Here is a 22,322-nt window from a genome sequence, read left to right as displayed (position 1 = left end):
TACACTTTTGAAGAACGACATGCTCGTTTATCAGAACCACTAGAACCAGTTCAACGACAAGCACCTTTAAGCGAACCAACATATAACCTATATCCAACACTACCACAAGAACTAAGTAGAATAAAAAATTCTAGTCAAAACCAAAATACAGTCGAAATAAATAGACAAATTATACATCCTCGACGAAACAGAAATTTTCAAACTCCCCGAGTTCATTTTGATATACCTCAATCCCCACCACAAAACACTCCAGAAAACCCCATTGGTATATTACCAGAAACCCCTACGCTTCTTTCACAACGTAGCACCTCAAGCCTACCATCAGATTACTTAGGTTCAACACCAACATCTGAACAAATACGTGAAAATCCTTTCAACCCCACAAACCAAACATCACGATTCCCATATTGGACTACACATTCATTTACACAAGGTGAACCAAATTTAGTCAATGACCCCATAGATATTTCTACGGATACAACAACATCCTCATCACTACCAGAAACATTATCACTACCATCAACACCATCAATAAGCCAGATTTCACCACCACCTTTTAACTTAAATTTTCCAAATAATCTCGACGCCAGATATCGAGAACAATCATCAATAAATATTCCTTTAAGATTAGATTGGAATACATTTACAGCACCTCCACCACTATTTGGACAACATCAAGAAAGTAACCGCCTTCATAACTGGGCACTTAATAGATTACAATATCGCCAAGATATTCACAACGATATCCGTGATCACAATATTCAAATACTCCAACAAAACAGTTTACAATTAAAGTTTGAAATCACAGTTAAATTAAATAATATTACCCAACATCCCTACCCATTAAATCCACCTAACATAACAGCTCAATCACTACCACCACCGTTTATAACTACTGAAGTAATATACAAATACGACAGATATACCAAAAACACAATTGGCTACATTACATTTTATAATCCATACTCAGGATTATCATACACATGTATATTCTAAAATTATTAATTTTTCTCCAACTCCTTTTTCTAGTAATCTCAAATCAAAACATAAACCCTTCCCCTCGTACAGGACCACAAGATTTACTAGTAACACATTACGATTGTGAAGAAAATGAACAAAAAACACTACATAAATATGCAATAAATCAAGTATCACAATGTGAAACAGAACCACAAGCTATAGAAACCACAGATGTAATAGCAACACTCTATTCAAAAGCCCGAGCAACAACAGTTACAGGTTATAAATTCACAGCAACATTTTCCGAAAAGAAAGTACATTGTTCACAAGTCTCGAACGGAAACAAAAACCGACTTGACCATGAATCATTCTATCAAAGTAATATAGAACGTCTTTTACATCTCAATCCCGACGATTGTAAAAATGAATTACTCAGACTAAACATCACACAAAATAAAAACTCCGCTAGAAAGTTAGTTAATTTTCAAGTTTTTCCAGACTCTGTACATCAATCACAACTTGAAAGACACCAAGGACATATAAAACTAGACGAAAAATACCCGTATAACGGCGCACACGGACGATTAACCTATGACCTACACGATAAACATTGGATACCACACATTGGTATAAATGACCCATCAAACTGCAAAGCAGACACAAAAAATAAAGGATACCAAGAAATAATGTTTTTTGATTGGAAAATACAACTCGAAAAAATACAACTAACACGAGATTTATCAGATAATACAATGATCTATCAAGGAATCCGATTACCTTGTAAAAATGATCAAGGTTATTGCGACCCTACAACGAGAACACAAGCAACAATTGTTTGGTTCCCCGAAGATACATGTACAACATTTCAAGTAGCAAAAATACACGCTCGTATGATAAAATTTCACGAAAAATATTTTATACAATCAATTCCATATGAACAAGTCCATCCATCACGAAAACTAAGTTCTAATTTTAGAAACATAGACAATATAGAAAACAAATTGACACGTTTCCAAATATATCAAGAAACAGAACTTGCATGTAAATACAGGAATCCACTTCACAGAACACAATATTCTGAAATATTAGTTGAATACGAAAAAGGATTCGACATGACCACTGGAAAAGTAAAAATCGACCCATATGCCACAGGTCATCCTCTAAACGAAGGAACATCCTATATACCAGTTAATTTTGAAAAAAGCAACGGACAACCTGGTGGACATCTAAAACCCCATGACACCAGAAGCACACGCTTACAAGAATTATCACTAATGAATACTACATATTTCGGTAATATCCACTATGATATTCATTTAGATATGAAACTAGATTATACAATTAGCCGAATTTTTCAAGAAATGTCACTCTCCGAATTAGAAACACTACACCACCTATGCGAATTAGAACGAACACAAATATTACAATCACTTGCACTAGCAGTATTAAAAATACCCTATGCAGGATACTTATTATCTGGAAATAGATCAAATTTTTTAGACTATGAAGGAAACATCTTATGGTTTTATACTTGTACTAAAAAAGTATCACCACTATACGTTTTTGAAGATAAACGATGTTATAAAAGAATCCCTATCTTTTATAAGAATAAAGTACATTTCGTGGATACACTTTCACGAAGAACCTATTTCTGGGATACCGCAGTCCCATGTGGATCAGAAAACAGCCACAATGTAGTACAACTAAACCCTGATGAAAATAAATATTATCTTCTCACTCCATATCCCACATTAATGCAATCACTCAAAAAATTTTCACCAGAAAGCATTCGCGCTATTGCTCGAAACCCAAATATAGACTTACAATCAATAGGAATCTATTCAAAATCAGATATTCAACATCACATTAGAACACAACAATTCCAAGAATTATTAACACAAATGGACACTATACAAAGACAATCAATAGACCAAAATTTACGCAAACTTGCAGAAACCGCAGGATTTGCCGATATCTACACGCAAGACTATAGCGGATATTTTAAAGACATTAAAGATTATATATATCTAAACGGTGAAAAATACCGTCCCCAAGATATATCACCAATTAACATTTTTAGCTTTGTTACACTCAAAAATGAGATCCTCGATTTTCTAGGATGGCCCTACTACATCTTAGAAAAATTGACTATTTTATACGCAATGTTTAACTTTATTGGATTTCTTTTCTCACTTTTAAAAGGAATCTACAACACATGTGCTATACACACACAAGTCAATCGACAAGCAAGTGTAGCACGCATACTCTTTGCAGGATTTTTTGGAATCTTTTCTACATCTATAAACAAAATTCTTTTAGACGCACAAATAAAAGAATATAACACAAAAATAACAACACGACAAAATACATACGACGAAGAACATAACAATGTAGACATTACGCCAACGGCACCACAATTACCACCCCTACCAAATAACCATCCACTATCCCTAGTCCCACGAAATTTTCGAAATTTAGCCATCACACATAATCCAAATTTTCGACTCACCACATCACAAAGTCCCATCCAACATATAATAACACACCAGTCACAAGATGATAATACTTATGAACAAATTATTGAACAACCCCATACCACCGCTTTTCAGTCTCAAAATAATCATTTTTTTAGCCCACGATGAGCCGCCAACTTGGATCACTACACCGATCAAATTCCCACCCAACCAATCTTACCTCTCCAATCCCAATAATACCACTTTTTGCTTTTCCGCCACCCGATTTTCCATCTAGTAATGTAACATCAGGTATGAATTCCGATACTAATTCACACATCTCAGTTTTATATTCCATCTCACAACTCAATAACCCGAATATTGAAACCCCCGATGAATTTGCCGACTCCGAACCATCCCCATCCAATAATTTTCATAACTCTTCTAATTTTTCTCAACCCCCTTTTCAACCCATATTATCCAATAACCCTGACCCAATCACTCCCACACCCTCTTATGCTTCCCAAGTTACCCCAACCTACTCCTCATACCATTCTGACCAATCATCTCATTCTCCAGACACCCCCCGAATCTCCCCAGAGCTAGATAATTTTATTACCCTACAACAACAACCCTACCACCTTAATACCCCAACCATAAACCAAATCTCCTCCACTATAAATTCATCCAATCCCCCTACCCCTACACCCTCTTCAAATTATACTGAATCATTAGCACCATCATCCACATCAACTGAATCTTCACACAACACTAATAGAGCTTACCGCACTTTTAAAAGAAAGTTCCCCAACCATCCTTTCCCAGCAAAACCAGGAACAGCCCGTGAATACATCAACCACCCCAAGCATACTAACACAAAAGAATTTTTAGCCATCACCTTACCCTCATTCCCACAATACACCTTAAACACCCCCCACGACACTAACGAAACACGCAACTTTGTAGATGAATACGTTTTAATGCCCACTCTCTCTTGGACCTCATATTATCATTTTACTAACCCTCTTTGCTTACCTTTATCTAACACTCACATCGATATAGAGCGAAATACGGACATGCTATATCGACTCACTACACCACTAACCGCTAGACAATTTACTTACATTGGATATAAAAAATCACTAAAAACACACACTGCACCTAGAGCTAACGAATATACACTCGAATACTATGATCACAACATCATCAGAGCTAACCAAGATCAATTCTTAGACGACGATCGCTTCGCTAATCCACAAATTACCGAGAAATTTTTCATCAAGACACCATATATATTCACACTAAACATCATCGACCGAAAGTTTGATCACATTATTTCAGAAGCACTAACAGACACACAAGCATACGAAAGTTTCAAAGAACGCTTCCAAATATTTTCACTAACCTTTCATTTCCTTGCACCACACGAAAGAGATTTACACTGCTCACACGATATTATGTTGCGCACTAAACAAACCCACACATATAGTTATTATCGCTTCATCCAAAATCACTTTGATCTACACACACCCTCTAGACAACCACACCATCGTTTTCAATTCATTAATTCCAAATACACTTCACCATTTTTCCTAAATTTCACATATTGTATTAAAGACACTAACCTCCATGGTATTCTTCGTAATTATGACCCCATAACCCAAATGTACATCTTCTGTCCCATCACCAAGACCTTCAACGCCGAAGAATCCCGACCCTTCCTTATCCCGCACGAGTTTGTACAACCTATAGAAATCCCAATTTTAGAATTCATCCACAACACTAAATTCAATCACAAATTATATAATCTAATCCAAAACACACCTTATGAGTTTGCAGTTGGCACTGAAGAACTAACCACTATTAAGGCACTTCAATTGCTTTGGCCACTGCTTCAGACTAAAAATATCATCCGCATCTTAGCTAAACTACTAACAACTTCAGAACTAATTCACGACATCTTCCCCCACGGTTTTTTCCCCGACGACTAACAGGTAAGTATGAATTAAATGAATATTACTAACTAATTAAAATATTAAAAAACTCACCATACTTTATTCATGTTTTCTTTAGATTTTTAGCCTTCATCCGACGATCACCTACAAAAACCACAAAAGACAAATAAAAATCGCAAATTTCATCAAACAGATTTCAAAAATTCTATTAATCTCTTACACTTATAGATTTATAAATTTAATACCAATGCAATAAATTCATTTCTAAAATTTTCCCCACAAGCAGCAAATTTAATTATGATGAAAATTTGTAACTTAAAATTCCCCCATAACTAGCAGTAAATTTCCAAATTCTATGCAGTAAATTAATAAAATGCAATTGCAGTACTAACCTTTTGATATTTTCTTTCATTCGCACAGAAATTCTATCCACACTCGCACAGCTCGCCCACGAAGAATTGTTTAAAATAATGAATTTCAGTTTCAAGTTTTCACACTCAACAACTCTAACATATAATAACATGTTTCAAACTTTCCTTTAACCCGGTTGGAAAGGAATCATATACTAAACAAAACTAACCAACGCAGCTTACTAAAAACCACAAATCATAGAATAACAGCATGACTAAGAAAAGGAAACCAACGGTACCCAAACCGGATTAACCCAGTTTAAAACTGGATAATTTATTCTTTTGAAGACTATTATAAAGTCTAAGAAAGAAATAATAAAACACAAAAAAGTCGAAAGACAAACCCATACCACGAACAATTTGATTTTTGGAAAAAGGACATAACCAACAAGACATAAGAAAAACCACAACAAACCCAACATAAAACGTTGTCACATAATAGGACCCCTCATAAAAACCGCATGAAATCATACTCCCACTCCTGGCCTAACCCACCAGGAAGGACGTCCTGAGCATGCTCTATAGCCGGCCTAACCCACCGCGCTACATCCACGCTTTGTGACCACACCACTATTTTTAATAAGAGCTACTCAAGTGTGAGTAACTCTTCAAAATAACCGAACTAAAACAAAAAGCTTTTGTGAAAACAACTAACTAAAATCATAATTAAAAAATATTAAACTAATAAATGTTTTATAAAATGTAAATTACATTATGCAATACATAGATCAGAATACAACACCAAGGACGAACATCTAAAGACAAAACGACCCCACTACACTCGAGAGAGAATGACCAACCACAATCGATATGCCACTCACAATCACAACTCAAAGGATTTAGAGTACGACTTGACTTCGCAGAAAAGGACTTCATTGAACTAGACCAATGACCACCTCGATGTTCAAGTATACGTACAGATCCGAGTAACCAGGCATCCCCTCCACGCACAATCTCCACGCCATTCCCAAACTAGACCAGACACAAAAGAAGTTCTCCACGCAGAACAGAAAAACCTGACATAGCCAACCATTCTGAAATCAGGATTGAGTTTGTTGCGAAGACTTAGTCGTTGTCACTAGAAGACACAACGTCTTATGTCTCTAACTCCAGCTTCCTGGAACTTCTTTAACAAAAAGGAAACAGAAGAAATAAGATGTTCGCCAAACACCAACTTCCATCATCCATCCTTCGAATTGCAGAAGAACTATTCTAAAAAACTCTGTAAAACCCGGATGGGTGGAACCTGATCTAAACTACATTTTATGATTGGATAATTTAGATATTTTACCAATGTAAAGTATTTAATATTAACCAATCATGATCCATCTAACTAACAACCCACTTATTTGTAAGTGCTGAAGTTACTTGTAACTTCAGCACCAGAGAGATTTGAATTTAACTTAGAAATTAGTTGGACTCTCCCGAGCACTTCAGCAGCCGCAATAAACCAGTATACCCTAGATCTATTGAGCCTAGCAGAGACTAGTTAAACAACCTGAGACTAGATAGTATAAGAGTAAGATTAGGATCGGTATTAGACTAAGAAGTTGCACGAATCTATCCGGCCGAAAATAAGATAGCGTGACGAGCAGACGGTGTACCCTATCCGAAATTACTCTATGAGTTAGCCAACTCGGTCCTAACTCAGCTGATATGGGTCTTTAACAATGGTCAAGTTAAGATAATTGAAAAGCGGTGCGCTCGGTTTTTTTTCAATCATGAGTTGCTGAATAAAAATCAATCATAAGAAGTTGAATTGAGGCAGTGTAAATTGTAAAAGAGCAATTCGGCTTCATCCTAAAACGACTTGTATATTTTACTTTCCTAAAATTTAGAGTGAAGGAATGTGTTCTAAGAGTCAGTGGTGGATTTAGGGGGCTGGAGGCAGAGTGGGGAAGGGGTACTTTTCTCGAGAGCTCGACCCCATTACCACTCAGGGTCCCCCGTTGGTACTACTTACGATATCCATTTTCTGCCGACGAACCCTTGAGTTTTTTCAAGGGCACTTTTGGCGCAAAAACTAATAGTGAAGGCGAAGGGGGAACTCACGCCAAAACAAGCTATTTTTTATCTCAAAATTTTCTAGGGCGCAGACAGCGTTGGCAAATTAGTGTCTCTCTAATGTGTTGGGAGACCTCGGAAAGCCATTTTGATCGGCCTAAAAATTCCATTTTTTTAATAACTTTTCCCATTTTTTTTATTCGTTCAAGGAGCATCGGAAAATGGTTAACTAACTTGGATTGTAGCTAACTAACTTGGATTGTAGCTAACTAACTTGGATTGTAGCTAACTAACTTGGATTGTAGCTAACTAACTTGGATTGTACTCGAAACCTTGCTGGTCACTTGACTGAGAGCCTCCTGCTCCACAGGTGGACGCCAACATTCGGGACTGGAACGTCAAATCATACGTTGCTCCATCAGTAAGTCCAGTCACCTATAAAATATTTCAAGGCTGTGTCTCAAAATTAAAAAAACCCGAATTGAGAAAAGTGTAAAACGACATCGAATGAAAGATAATGTGGTAACCTGCAACGGTAGCATGAGGGGAGTGAAAGTGACGGAGCAGGAGGGGAAGAAGGTGACCGTGGCACTTTGGAAGTAGCCACTCTCCACGCCAGTATCAATCTCTATGGAAGTTTCGCTCAACTTCCTCACCGCAAAGTTAGCTCTTGGTTCTGAGGAAAACCAAAAGATCAAATTAAAAGTGACGTGTTATGGAAATTATATTTTTTTTAGAAAATACGATTTCAAAAGAATTAATAGGCATATTTAATTGAATGATCTCGTTTTTTTTTCTCTCAAAAGAGGGTGTAAATTGTTAAAAAATGTCAATGAATGCTCAGGTCGACCAAACTTTTTTCAGTGATCTCTAAACAATTTAAAGAGTTCAATTTGCTAGTTTTTTTTTGCCCAACCTGAGAGTTATATTATGCGAAGCGTCTTTTATGGTGGAGGGGTCAAGCTTCTGATGATGCATTTTATCAGCACACCTTTATGTTTGAAAACTCACGCGTGCAAAAGCGAACAGTTGCGTCCAAAGAAGTGTCCGCGTTCCCTCCATGAGTTGCACTCACAATTGTGATGTCATAGGCAGCTCCAGACAGGAGCCCAGACGCCTCAAGGAACCCTCGAGCACTCGGAAATAAGTTGTCTCTGAAGGTCACAGTGTCACACGCTTGGAACACATCTGAGTGGCACTCGGCCTCGATTTCATAAACAGTCGCGGATCCAGCCTCGTCGGCGATCGTCAAGTTCACGAAAGTTGTCGCGATCTCATTGATTGAGATGGCAACTCGACGATCTGGTGACTCAGTCATGATTGTGACCGGCAAAATACTTTCAGTCGAGGATTCCGGGACTGAGGCCGTAACCGTGGCAATTGAGATTTCCTCAGTAGTCGGACTTTCCGAGGAGTCATCGCATATTGATCGGGTGCTTGTATATCCAACGCAGCCGGGCATCATTTGAGCCAGAAGGAAACCGAGGAGAACAAACACAGAACTGTTCGTTGTCATAGCAAGCGCTTTCTTTTACAATTGCAAAGAAATGAACTCTTTTTCTTTTATAATTGAAACGAAAAAGATTTTGTCTGCCTTATATGGACAAGCAACCAACTTTAATTAATAATTTGATTTTTCTCTTATGTAGTTGAATTTGCACATAATATTTACAAACCTATGTGATTAAATTGAATTGCCTTTGTTCTTGTATCTAATTACAAGCCATCAATTTTTATCTGTTTTGTAAAGATAGCTGACTTGTATGACAGAAAGTTTACAAATGAGAGCATCTTTTCTACTTTTTAAACTGCCGTTGAGTTGTTAAGAATTACAGTCGTGTTACGACACTGCTCGTATCCAAGCAAAGCCCTGAATGCTCCGACTGCTTCTAAACTTGTATCATTACTGAACATTTCAAAAATATATACGATACAGTCAAATGACACAGAAGTTGCAAATTTTGCTTTCGATCTAATGCTTTGTCACGTTTTTGCCATTTTTTGTCGCCATTTTTAGTCAAGCTTTTCATGCAGTGAAAAATAATTTGTTGATTAAAGGCCCCCGGGTTGACAAAAAAATGCTTATAAGACTATTTCATATTATCAGGGGCGGATCTAGAATTTTCTCGAGGGGGGGGGGGCGGATTTTCAATTTTTTTAAAAAATTTTTGTCAACCATTTTTTTTTAGGTCGGCCGAATTGAATTTCTGAGCACTTAAAAGACCTTGTTTTGGTAAAATTTTCTGCGCCGCAGGCTAAATTTTGAAAAACAGGCCACAAAGGCATTTTTAGGCACTTTTTGGAAATTTTGGACCAAAAAAATTGACTTTTTTGGCGCGCGCTCCCCTCTAAAAGTAAGTATATATTGGCGCCAAAGGCGCCTTTAGAAAGTTTTTTAGGGTCCGTCACCAAATATGGATATCTCAAAACAGTACAAAGGGGGGTCCCTTTGGGTCGACAGGGAGTCGAATTCCTGAGGGGGGGGGGCGTCGCCACCCCCCCCCCACCCCTAAATCCGCTACAGCATATTATGAAAAAAATGCTTATCATACTATTTCATACGTCAAAAAAACAAAACTAATAAAATAGCAAGATAAGTATTTCTTTCATGCTACGAAATATTATAATAAGCATTTTTTACCATCTTCTGGAATAAATTAACAAGTGTTCCGCCATACATTTAATGATAAAATATTTATGAAAATAGCGAAAGCAATTTTTTTCTTTGAACGTTTATGATAAGCTTGTTTTCCATACTATGAAATTGTCAATAAACATTTTTCCATAAATGAAAAGACAAAAAAAATTTGTTTTGAATTATTGTGTTTCCAAGGTTTTTTGTCATAACAAATTTCAGAGTGTAACTGATTGAGTCTAACTGTATAAACTGCATTTGGTGATTACAGACATGCAATTTAATTTTAACAGTTTCACAGCATTATATACCAAAAATGTAACGTTTTGTATATTGCTAGATAAATTTTAGGTTTGTTTTTTTTGCAAATTTCTTTTTATCTTAGCAAATGAAACAAAAAATAATAATCGTGTTTACAAAAAAAAACTTTTTGTTGATTTTTGGATTTTTTGGTTGAAAAAATCATCCTGGACTAAGTTATAAAGAAAAAAATCTAATTTTGCTAGCAAATTTTTTTTGTTAAAACATGTTTTTAAGCACAAAAGTAAGTTGGCAACCAAAAAAGGGATTAGAAACTTTTTACATCAAATTTGTGTTTTTTTAATGAAAAAATGAATATCATACAATTTTCATTTATATACAATTTTCAAGCATGTTTTCCACAGACGCCATACATGAAATTGTATGATAAAGCCTTTATTTGCTAACTGGTTTTTTGCATTAAAGCTTGACAAAATGGTGAAATATGACGTGACACATGTCTGACCAAAACTGTCGATTGAAAAGCAATATATGTAACGTGATGACCAAAATTTTTGATCGAAAAGCAAAACTTGCAACTTTCAGGGCTTTGCTTGGAAACGAGCAGTGTCGCAGTTCAAAATTATATACGATTTTTTCACGTGACAAAAAAGCAGCAAATTTTGCTTTTCGACCGAATGTTTTGTCAAGTTTTTGCATTTGTCTCTGTAATTACTCAAGAATGAGAGCTCAAACTTTGCCATTTGGTAGATAATAGTATTTAAAGGGATTTAACCGAGCCATAAATAGTAAAATGTTTAAAAACGTTGTCTGACCAGTCAAACGAAGGTCAACGGAGAGCTGTTTGTTTCGTGTGCCGTATAATCCCTGCAAACAGCACAAGAGATTTGAGTTTTTAGAAAAGCTTCTAAGCATCTTAGCTACGCCCTCACATAAGCTTCTGTTTACATGTCGGAAGAAAAAATTACCCATCTCATAGCATATATCTAAGCTTTTACTTTCTTAGATAGCTATGATGAAAATGAAACCACCATCAAAAAGAAAGAGAAAAGCATTTAAAAATATACGACTTCTCGGCACCGAAAAATTTTATATCGGAAAAGAAACCTCGAATACAGGTTAAACAAGTTATGATTTAAATTTTAAAGACCATAAGAAGCCCTTTAAAAAAAATTTTTAAACAATTTCTTTTCCTTGTATACCATTTCCAATTGGCATAAAAATCTGCCGTTTTTTTTCGCGTGTTGAAAACGTTGGCATGCCCGGGTTGAGATGTTCGAGTACAAACTCGACAAGAAAAGTTTCGACCGATCGAAGAAAAAATGTGTTCGACTTCCTTTTACCCAAATTTGCTAAGTTTAGGCTGGATTGACCAAATCTGGCTATGTTTCGACCGACTTGCCCAGAGGAAGATGTGTTCGAATATGTTTTGATCATGTGTGTGACTTTGTTATGACCCGGGTTGACGTCCATAGAAGAAAAATGCTTACCATACAGTTTCATATTTGAAGTATATGGAAAAAATGCTTATCATACAAAATTCATTAAAAAAAAATTAAAAAGTGTTTAAGAAGTTTTTAATGAACAGTTTTTGGTCTATTTGCCTTTTTTGAAGTTTTCTGGTCATTAAAAAATGATTAAAATTTTTTTCGATAAAAAATCTTGTCATACAGTTTTCATGTATAAAAATTATAAGATACTCATTTTGTCAAAGAAAAAATAAAATACTCAAAAATCACCAAAAAAACGTGTTTTTTTTGTAAACACGATTATTATTTTTTGTTTCATTTGCTAAGATAAAAAGAAATTTGCAAAAAAACAAACCTTAAATTTATCTAGCAATATACAAAACGTTACATTTTTGGTATATAATTCCACGTGAAAATGTTAAAGTTAACTTTCATGGCTAATATACCCAAAAGCAGATTATCTGCGTGGTAACTGTCAGTTACACTCTGGGTTTTCTTATGACAAAAAATCCTTGGTTAGTGTTTTGGATGAAACCCAAAATTTCAAAACAAACATTTTTTCGTATTTATGTTTATGGAAAAAACGTTTATCATACAGTTTCATAGAATGGAAGAATACTTATCATGCTATTTTAATATCATTTTGGGGATAAAAAGACTGATGAAAAAGCTCAAATTTTAATTCCAGAGTATGTTATAAAGTTTCATATAATGGAAAAAATGCTTATTTTGCTATTTTCATACACTTACTTTTATTCTATGAAATTGTATGATAGAGTATGATAACCATTTTTTTTATATATGAAAATTGTTCGATAAGCAAGCGATTTTTTCTTAACCCGGTGAAGTGGTTTTTGACCAAAATGGATGTTTTTAACCACAGATTTTGTGTCGAACCACATCTTTGTGCTGAACTGATATCTGTAGAAACAAAATCTTACACCTCGACCTGGATATAAATGGTGGACAAAAAAGTGTTTTTACATGATGAAAATTTTTTGAAGCAAAACAATTTTTTCATGATTTATGATAGAAGTTTCAAATATATCGAAACTAAGGCCACACGTCGTTATATTTCGTATAAAGCTGACTTAAGCTCTCTCCTCTCGTTTTTTAAATAAAAAAAAGTTATTTGAGAATAAATGCACGACTGAAAAAAAAATTTATGTATGTTTTGTTCTTCATTGTTTTCTGAAAAGGTGCACCCATTTTGAGCCACAATTCACATGAATTTTTTTTTGATTTAAAATAATTTTTGTAAATTAATTCTCGTGCTCAACTTGTTCTCTACCTCCTTCGGTGCCAAAAATTGAGTCTTTATAGGTTTAAAAAAACTTTAAAAAACAAAGAGTCAAAATTGTTGCCTTGATTAGTGTAGTTGAAATGGATGTGGAAAATGAGTTATGTTACGATCGTCTATCGTGCTTGTCGTATAATTTCTTATCCGCACTAGAATCCTGAGTTTCATTGATAATGGATGATACTGATCATATTAATATTAACCCATATAATCAATTTCCATGTCAATCTAACCATAGAATGATTGCTTAGGGGACTACAATCGGTTATCCACAACATTCAAACTTCATTTTCGTTCCAATTTTTGAAACAAAAGTAACGGAATATTTGTGCTCGGGGTTGTTTTTTTTTTTCTTCAGATAAATTTCGAATTTTTAACTAGCCAGATTTGACTTTTTTATACACATCATTCAAAAGGCAATGTTGTCCTGAGCTTAAATTTGAAAATATAATCTACCTGTGATCATTTTTCAAAAAATTATGGGGGTTTAAAAAGTGCCGTTTTGGCCAATTTCGGACAATTCACTCGCGATATATTTCGCGCTATTAACGCGTAAGCGGAGATTTAATCCTTTTTAGAAATCGTTCCAAATTGGTTCAGGGAAGCTATGTCATAATTGATTTGTTAATAGGAGCGCAGAATTATGCAGCAAGTGGGTTGAGTTTCCTTTTGAGAAAATTTTTTTTTCATTGTAAATATTCACCGTATATGGGCAGCAGACACTTGGTGGATGTGATGGTCTCGTTGTCTGTCCTCTTCAAATCTCAGAGGCTTTCATTATGATTGAAAAAATCAGTTCTTTCTTTCTTTCTCTCTTTCTTTCTTTCAAAATAGTCAATTTTTTTGTTCATAAAAACCATGAGAATTGATTATATTTTGAAATTTTGAAAATTTAATCTGTTTTTAGCAGCGTTCAACAAAATTAGAACCCGAACGAACATGTTCATCACTTCGTACAATCATACATTTCCTCATCACCCCTAATTTCAAGCCCCCTACTTTTCCAAACATCCAAACACCCCCCCCCCCCTCCAGCCACACACGCGCACATACACAAAAATCCACTCTTCCAACTCCGTCCAAACCCTTGCCCCCATGCACACCCTTCCACCCTCAACCGTCGAGTCGACCTCCACCCCTACTTTCACGCCCCCTCCCCCTTTGCTGGGGGAAGGGATAGGTTGGGTGGTAAACTGGGGGAAGTGGGGGGTTTCAAAATATTCTAAGAGAATGCTAATTATAAGATGTGGGACAAGGAGACAAGGAGAGAAAGTAGATGTAAGCTGGAAGTTGAAAAAATTGAGTGAAGTCTTGCTCTTGCAGTTTTCAAATAAAAAAATGCGTTGAGCCAAAAGCAACTGTCAATTTGTGAATACACTACGATGTTTGAAAAATATGGACTTACAAAAAATTTCATAATCTCTTATGATCGAATAAAATCGATTAAATTGGATTTTTTTAAATTGCGGTAAAAGAATATTATAATCCTTTTTAAGTCGAAAGTAATCTATACGTTTGATTTTCCCGTAGGCTGACCATGGACAGCTAATATAATCGATTATTATCACAACCGGGTCGACCAAAAAAGAGTCTCAAATTTTTTTTTATATGAATAAAAGCTAATCATACAATTTCGTACATTAACATACGTACGGAAAGTTGTCGAAAAGTTCTACCATATGCACTTTTTTCAATAAAGAAAGTCATATGATCCTAAATAATTTTTTCCTAAATCAAAAAAAAATTTTTTCGAGTTTTGTTAATTATTTTTGTGTTTTGTCCAAAAAAAGGAAAAACCAAGAATTTTCGAACACAAGAAACACGGTGGTTGAAGAGAAAAAGTCTCACTGAGACCCGGTATTTCAGTAATAACTGTGAGATAATGCTTCACCGATCACTAAAAACTATGAACAAAAGCCTTAAGCTTTCGTGTATGGCTAGAAAATGTTTAGCAAAAAATTTTACTTGTCGAAAATCCGCGCAAACTTTTAATAGGCATTTTTGTTTCTTTGGAATGACAAATTCAGCCTGCACTACGTTTTAGACAAAAATAAAAAACGTTTGCATGCAACTTTTTTTCGAAAAATGCCTAATTGAGCAAAAAAGTGAGTTTGCAATTGGAATTTGAGAAAAAAATTTCCTGGAACTTTAGCTTTTTCCCTTCGGGAATTTTTATGCAGCACTGTAAAAAATGTTTTACATAAACTTTTATTATAAACAATCATACAGTTTTCATATGAAAATTGCTTTTCATAGGGAGTTTTCGAGTTTTTTCGTGGATTCTGAAACAAGCAAATTTTGCAGTTTTCTGACATCGGATTCCGCAATCTATAAACGAATTCCGCAAAATAGAGTGTATTCCGCAATTCTTATTGATAATGAACTAAGCCAGTTGTTCTTCATCAACAAGTAAAAGCTAGAGCTGGAATTATTATCTAGCAAGGCGGAAATTTAAATAAAAACTTAACCTTTTACAGCGGAATCCACGAACAAAAGCTAATACTTTGGTTAACGAAATTAACGGTCACCCTTTACTAATCGGTAAACTTCTCAGTAAGATTTTTTCGAATCGATTTGGAATTGTTCTTTGGATTTAGAGTGATTTCAAATCATCATTTTTTGAGATGAGAATGTCGAGGTGAGAAGTGAAATGAGATGGAAACATTTGAGATCGAAACAAATGACCAAAATTGGATCGAAGTGACAATAATTGAGATCGAATTTTTGTTCAAGGCAGGAGTTCAGATCGAATCTGGGAGAAACTGAGATCAAACATGGCAGGAATTAAGTTTGAAGTTGGTGATAAATGGGCAGGAATTGATATGCAACGTTTGGCGTTTCAACTGGTAGCTGAAATGTTACCAGTAATTGAGATTGAACTCGCTGGTGAGCGATTGTGATCGGTAAAAGAAATCTTTAATTTAAAACGCTACTATATATATTACTGGAATACGCAAACAAAATGCACATTCCGCTAACAGTTTGCAGGTTCCGTTCCGTATTCAATTTGCGGATTCCGCTTACAGGTTGCGGATTGCGCTTACAGTTGCGGGTTCAGCAACAGCTCAAACTTATTATACCCATTTTTATCATTTGGTTTTGGATTCCACAAACTTTTCCGGATTTCACAAACTACCTTATAATTGGAGCAATTTTGAGAGGTGCAGTGTTTTAGCAGTGTTTGTTTGTGGAATCCAAAACAGCAACGAATATCAGAGAAAAGTAGCAATGTTTCAGATTCCACGACAAGCTTCATTTTGGCCTGTTTCAGAATCAGCCTACAACTCACAAAATCCACAGTTTGGCCTCGTAATTAGGCATTTTTCGTGTATGGAGGTAAATCCAGGCTGTTGGAAATTTTCAGTTGCTTGCACAGAAACAATTATTAATGCATACTTAAAACAATGCGGTGCCAAATTCTCAAATTTGTTCTCATCCTTTTAACTAACTACGAGTTGCGACTGTTTCGTTCTAACTTTGTAGTGTTTGCTCAAATTTTTCACGGTAATTTTTTTTTAAATTTGTTTTGTAGATTTACCCTAGGTTCAAATTTCATTGACACCCCCACCAATTTTCCGTTCTTGTTGCCAGTGTTTGTCTGGACACTCCTCTTTGGTACTACTTTTTGATATCCATTTCTGGCCATCTATCTCTATTTTTGATCGAAGTCAATTTAATATAAATTGATTTAGAGTTTGGAGTTCGGACCGAAAAAGGCGATTGCGGATTTTCGAACTACCACTGTCATAAAAAAATATGCAAAGAAACACTCGTGTGTTCGACCCAAAAGTATGCTAGAAATATTTTTTCGTTAACCGAATTATATTTCTTGCGGCCCATATCTATGGGGCGTTTTGTTTAATTAACATTTCAATAATCAAAATATATATATAATTATGCTATCAGAAACAAACTCATGTCTGAAATCAGGGACGGATTAAGGAGAGGGGGGGGGGGGGGCGGACGCCCTTTCTCCACCCTTTGTACTATTTTGAAACATCCGTGTTTGGCTACGGGCTCTTAAAAATTTCTAAAGGCACCTTCAGCGCCAATTTATACTAATTTTAAGGGGGTAGAGCGCGCCAAAAAAACTCAGTTTTTTTCGTCAAAATTTTCCAAAAAGTGCCTAAAAACGCCTTTTTTGGCCTGTTTTTTTTATGTTTTGCGTGCGGCGAATAAATATGGGCCGAAACAGGGTCTTTTTAATGCTTTGGGAGAGCTCAGAAAATCAATTTGGTCGAAAAGGTTTTTGAAAATCCGCCTCCCTCGAGAAAATCCTAGATCCACCCCTGTCTGAAATCAAAGTAAATATGATATATCCACATTCTATGATTTTGCGTTGGACGTATATCGCAATAAAGTTCCGATGTTTTCTGCTACGATTCATGACTATCGACTATTATCTCTTTTTTTTGAAATCAAATATAATAATTTTTGATTATAATCGATTAATTTTATCCGAAGTTCTAATTCATTTGTCTTGCTGAAAAAATCTATGATAATCAATTGAAATCGTTTATAATCCCTTTTGATTCCCATTTTGTCTTCGACGTTGCTCCTGGATTATTTCTATTTTATGCTTTTCGTAGACGTTGATTTATGAGAAAAATGGGAAAAATATTTTAACATTTGTTGAATCAATTCAATTTCACAAGTTTTTATTTTTTTATTTCTTTTTGATTGTTGTTTTTTGACATTTTAAGTGTTTTTAACCACCAAAATTTCAGCAAACTGCTTTAATTTCATGATTTATTTGGAGGAGTTATATTTCACCTACCGCGGAAAACTTTCAACTAATATGAAGGCATCTCTGTGAAACTTTTGTTTCGTGGTAAAACTTTGTGTTCAGAAAAACGAAAAAGTGACAAGACATCTCATTTTTAGAGATTTTTGACTGAGAACAAGATTATAATCTGTTATAACAGATTACAAGAGAAAATAAGAGATTACAAGAGGTTATAAGAGATTATAAGAGATTTTCGGAAAATGCATGATCAATTATAATTGATTATAATTCATTATTATTTCAAGAAAAAAAAGGTTACCTTTTTAATGGATTATAAATCATTTAAACATCTAAATTTGGCAATTATAATTAATTTTAATTTTGATACAAGTACAATTATAATTGTAAAATAATCGATTATTTTTTCTTTTTACTGCGTGCGGGTATTGAATTGATTTTTATGAAATTGTGTGTTTATCTAAAACAAGACTGCTCTTTGCTCGTATAATTGCAGAGCCCTGAATGTTCTATGTTTCTGTTCAAAAGTGTTCTGTTTAAAATGTCGAGATTGATCTGGCGAACAAAAATATAAGTATTTTAGGCGGCAAAAAACTGAGAGCGTATTGAACTTAGTGAAGTGGAGGTGCACGATTAAGAAGTTGGATCTTCAGAATTTTAGCTGATACAATCATTCTTTGTAATCCAACTGTCGGGTTATGTTTTATTTCAGATGAGTTTAGATTTTGAGTTTAACCATTTTTGATAGAAATAGTTATAGTTCTTTCCCTGAGCTCAAATCTAAAGTAAATCAGCTGAAACATGAAGGCATATACATTTTTTACAGTTTGTTTAATTTAGGATATTTATTGTTCCGACTTTAGGACAAAACGGGATACTTATGCTTGACGTGGTTTTTTTATTCAGTCAATTTTGGGCGATGGAAATATTAGTTTTCAACAAAAACATTTATGCCCCATCGACGATATCGGCTCCCAGAAATCAAATTTAAAACAATATTATACCTCCAATCAATTTTGGCAAAGTTCTGGAAAACGTTCTGAAAAATTGTATGCGCACCTTGAAGTTTTTATTCATAATTCTAAAAACGTAACGCAAAATATTTAGGGGTTACAAAGTATCCCGCACAAGCAAAATGTTCCAAACCTAATTGAGGCTGGCTAATTGGTCTTATTAGTTTCCTAAGACTTGATCTTTCATATTGTCCAAATTTTTTTGATATGGATTAAGGGGCAGTTTGAAGTTCAGGGCTTTCCCCTGATATAAGAGCAGAGCAGTCTTTTTGAAGGTTAAACCTAGTTTCTCTACTAACGCATATGTTCTTCAATAAAGCCCGCAAATCGTGAAATATAGTGTTTTGTACTCGATCTTGTTTGTGGTGGGATTCTTGAGAAATTTATGAAACTTTTTCGCCGTTTTTGGCAAAGAGACAGTTTTTGGGGTTAAAAGGTTAAAACATAAATTGTGAAAGCTGTCGGAAACTATTTTAGGATACTTGAAGACCAGTCCGATTATCAAAAGCGTTGTACGGAGGCAGATGGCCATTTTGTTTAAAATCGTGACTAAACCAGACTGATCGTATCAGGGCGATGCGCTGATTGTTTTCAATATACCTTTGAACGTCTGGGGATCAGTGTTTGGTTCGAAAAATAACTCGATAGTAGTCATACCGCCACACTCTATGTAAATAATCAAGTGATGAACTACATATAGCAAAGTATTAAACAAGACTGCTCGTATCAGGGCGAAGCCCTGAATGTTCCGACTGCCTTTTAAGGTTTTATGGAGCAGTAATAACATGAAAAATTAAATGTAATAAAATAAAATGCAAAATTTTTTTTCTAAAATTCGAATTTTTTTTAAAATAAAAATCATCCCCCCACACGCCATATAAAGTACAAAAAGATAGATTTAGCTCCTTGTAACAAATCAATTATGGCAAATGAGCTTCTTTCAACCAATTTGGAACAATTTTAAGACGGATTAAAAATCCGCTTACGCGTTAATAGCGCGAAATATATCGCGCGTTAATTGTCCCAAATTGGCCCAAATGGCAATCTTTAAACCCCCATAACTTAACGAAAAATGATCACAGGTGAAATATCTTTTCAAATTTGAGCTCAAGACAACAATAGCTTTCGAATTATATAAAAAAATTTCGTCAAAAATGGCTAGGTAAAAAGTCGAAATTTGTCTGAAGAAAAAAAAACCCACTCCGAGCACAAATATTCCGTTACTTTCGTATCGAAAGTCGGAATAATAGACAAATTAGCATGCTCCAATTAAATTTGGAACAATTTCTAGGATGGATTAAATCTCCGCTTATGAATTAATAGTGCGAAATATATCGCGAGTTAAATATCCGAAGTTGATCAAATGGGCAATGTTTAAACACCCATAACTTTACAAAAACTGATCTTAGATGAATTACCTTTTTTGAGCTTACGAGATTAGTACCACCAGGATGGCCGATATTAGAAAAAAAACCTCAAAAAAGGCTAGTTAAAATTTTGTAATTGGTCTGGAGAGAAACCTCACGAGCCCAAATACTCCGCCACTTTTTTCGATAAGTGGAACTGCTAGACTTTTTAAATCAAGTTATATCGTTTGCTGTATTTGAAACTGTGCGGGCTTTTGATTTATTAAACATTTTTTTTTCATGGTTAACAGAATATCATAATTGTAACTTAATATTTAAGTGCTGTGTATTGATGCAAAAACATACTGACGAAGAAAATGGCGTTATGTTAGGTAATCTAAAGGTTACACTATGTGTTTTGTACACCTGTCTCTCAATGATACCGATCATTGTGAAAAAGATTCAGAGCTTCAAAATACGGATCAATTAGAAACTCAAAAAGTTTTTTGAGTACGACTAAATTTTATAGTTAGAAAAATTGTTTTAGGCGTTTATTTGTTTTTCTAGTTGAAGCTTTGTTTTTTTTTGGTATGAAAAAACAGTACGGTAGTACCCTGGCTAAGAACATATTTTTGAACAGACATATGTTTTTCTTGAAATTTTTATGACAAAAACGTTTCTAATTTAATTGTGTTTGTGGATCTTCGGTGCATGTATATCATGAAAATACTCTCAATAACTCATCTGGTTAACTTGACTTGAAAATAATAAACTAAATAATGAGCAAAGTTGAAGTTTCTACTGTAATCACATTTAAACCTAGATGTCCAGGGTTATAAAACTGACAAAAAAGTAATTTATGCGCCATTTTTTGAACTTCTATCAATTACAAAAGGATAAATTATTAACCATAGCAACTTTTTCATTCAAATTAAAGTTTTCTTTATCGTGAAATTCTTTTATAGTCCAATTTCTATGGTAAATTGGAGAAACAATAATCGAATAATAAAGAACGTTTCATTTTTCATGTTTTTCTATTCTTTCTTTAAGTAGTAATCGGCTTTCATGACGTAATAGTAGAACCAGTAGAATGCGAAAAGTGTGACAAACGAGGTTGGAAACCAAATTCGGGAGTATACTTCGATCCTGGAAGCTGTCCATCGGGACAACTTCTGAGTCGGTGGCTGTATTATGTCCGCACTAGTAATCGGGCTAAGAAGCCGAGTGCTTGACGACAATCCGACTTCAGCTGTTAGAGCTAGAGTGCTCTTTGCGATCGGCGATGTCGGGACTCCCACCGACGAGGCGACCGCGGATTCCTTAAGCATCTCAGTTGCAAGGATAGGGTCCAGATCTTGGATGAGATTCATGCTTCTTATGCTGTTGATTGTTGACAGGTATTCTTTTTGCTTCTCCCGTTTTTCTTTGATCTGAGCAGCTAATTTCTTCTCTTTGGATCCCAGATAGATGACAGTTGCGAATTCGAGGAGTCCCCCAAAGACGTATCCGAAGCAGATCCCGAAGTAGACGTCGAGGGCTTTGACAGCAGATACGTTGGGCAGTTTGGCGTTTGTGGATCCAATGAGTGTAATGAGACTGAGAACTGTGGTTATTGAGAGACAAGCTCGACCGGGGATACCTTCCCGGTTGATCCAAAATGCAACCTAAATCATTAAATATTAACTTGAAGGCGACAATGACCCAGACATTGTACGTTTTTTTTAAAGACTTCTAAGATTGCACTTGTATTTTGGTTCTTTTCTGTTTTCTCA

At 35.0% G+C, this 22,322-nt stretch overlaps 2 protein-coding genes across 3 annotated transcripts in view; both read right to left on the bottom strand.

Moving 5' to 3' along the window:
* Positions 1–9,506, bottom strand: part of LOC134856736 (uncharacterized) — a 31,263-nt gene extending 21,757 nt beyond the window's left edge. Inside the window, exons 1-3 of one of the 2 annotated variants that reach the window (XM_063873008.1) lie at positions 8,794–9,506; positions 8,310–8,458; positions 8,097–8,217 (exon numbers count right to left, since the gene is read on the bottom strand). In XM_063873008.1, coding sequence (XP_063729078.1) covers positions 8,097–8,217; positions 8,310–8,458; positions 8,794–9,298 — 775 coding nt within the window. In that variant the 5' untranslated portion in view covers positions 9,299–9,506. The remainder of the gene's footprint in view (positions 1–8,096; positions 8,218–8,309; positions 8,459–8,793) is intronic. The other variant, XM_063873009.1, reaches the window with a different exon arrangement.
* Positions 9,507–21,419: 11,913 nt separating this feature from the next.
* The window catches only part of LOC134857297 (kinesin-like protein KIF13A), a 48,731-nt gene continuing 47,828 nt past the window's right edge, over positions 21,420–22,322 (bottom strand). Inside the window, exon 14 of the mRNA XM_063873688.1 lies at positions 21,420–22,214. Within this exon, the coding sequence (XP_063729758.1) occupies positions 21,585–22,214 (630 nt within the window). The 3' untranslated portion in view covers positions 21,420–21,584. The remainder of the gene's footprint in view (positions 22,215–22,322) is intronic.

This window comes from Symsagittifera roscoffensis, chromosome 1 (genome assembly GCF_963678635.1).
Source record: "Symsagittifera roscoffensis chromosome 1, txSymRosc1.1, whole genome shotgun sequence".
Taxonomy (NCBI): domain Eukaryota; kingdom Metazoa; phylum Xenacoelomorpha; order Acoela; family Convolutidae; genus Symsagittifera; species Symsagittifera roscoffensis.
Note: the sequence above shows the minus strand (reverse complement) of the source record. Positions and strands in the feature narration are given on the sequence as shown.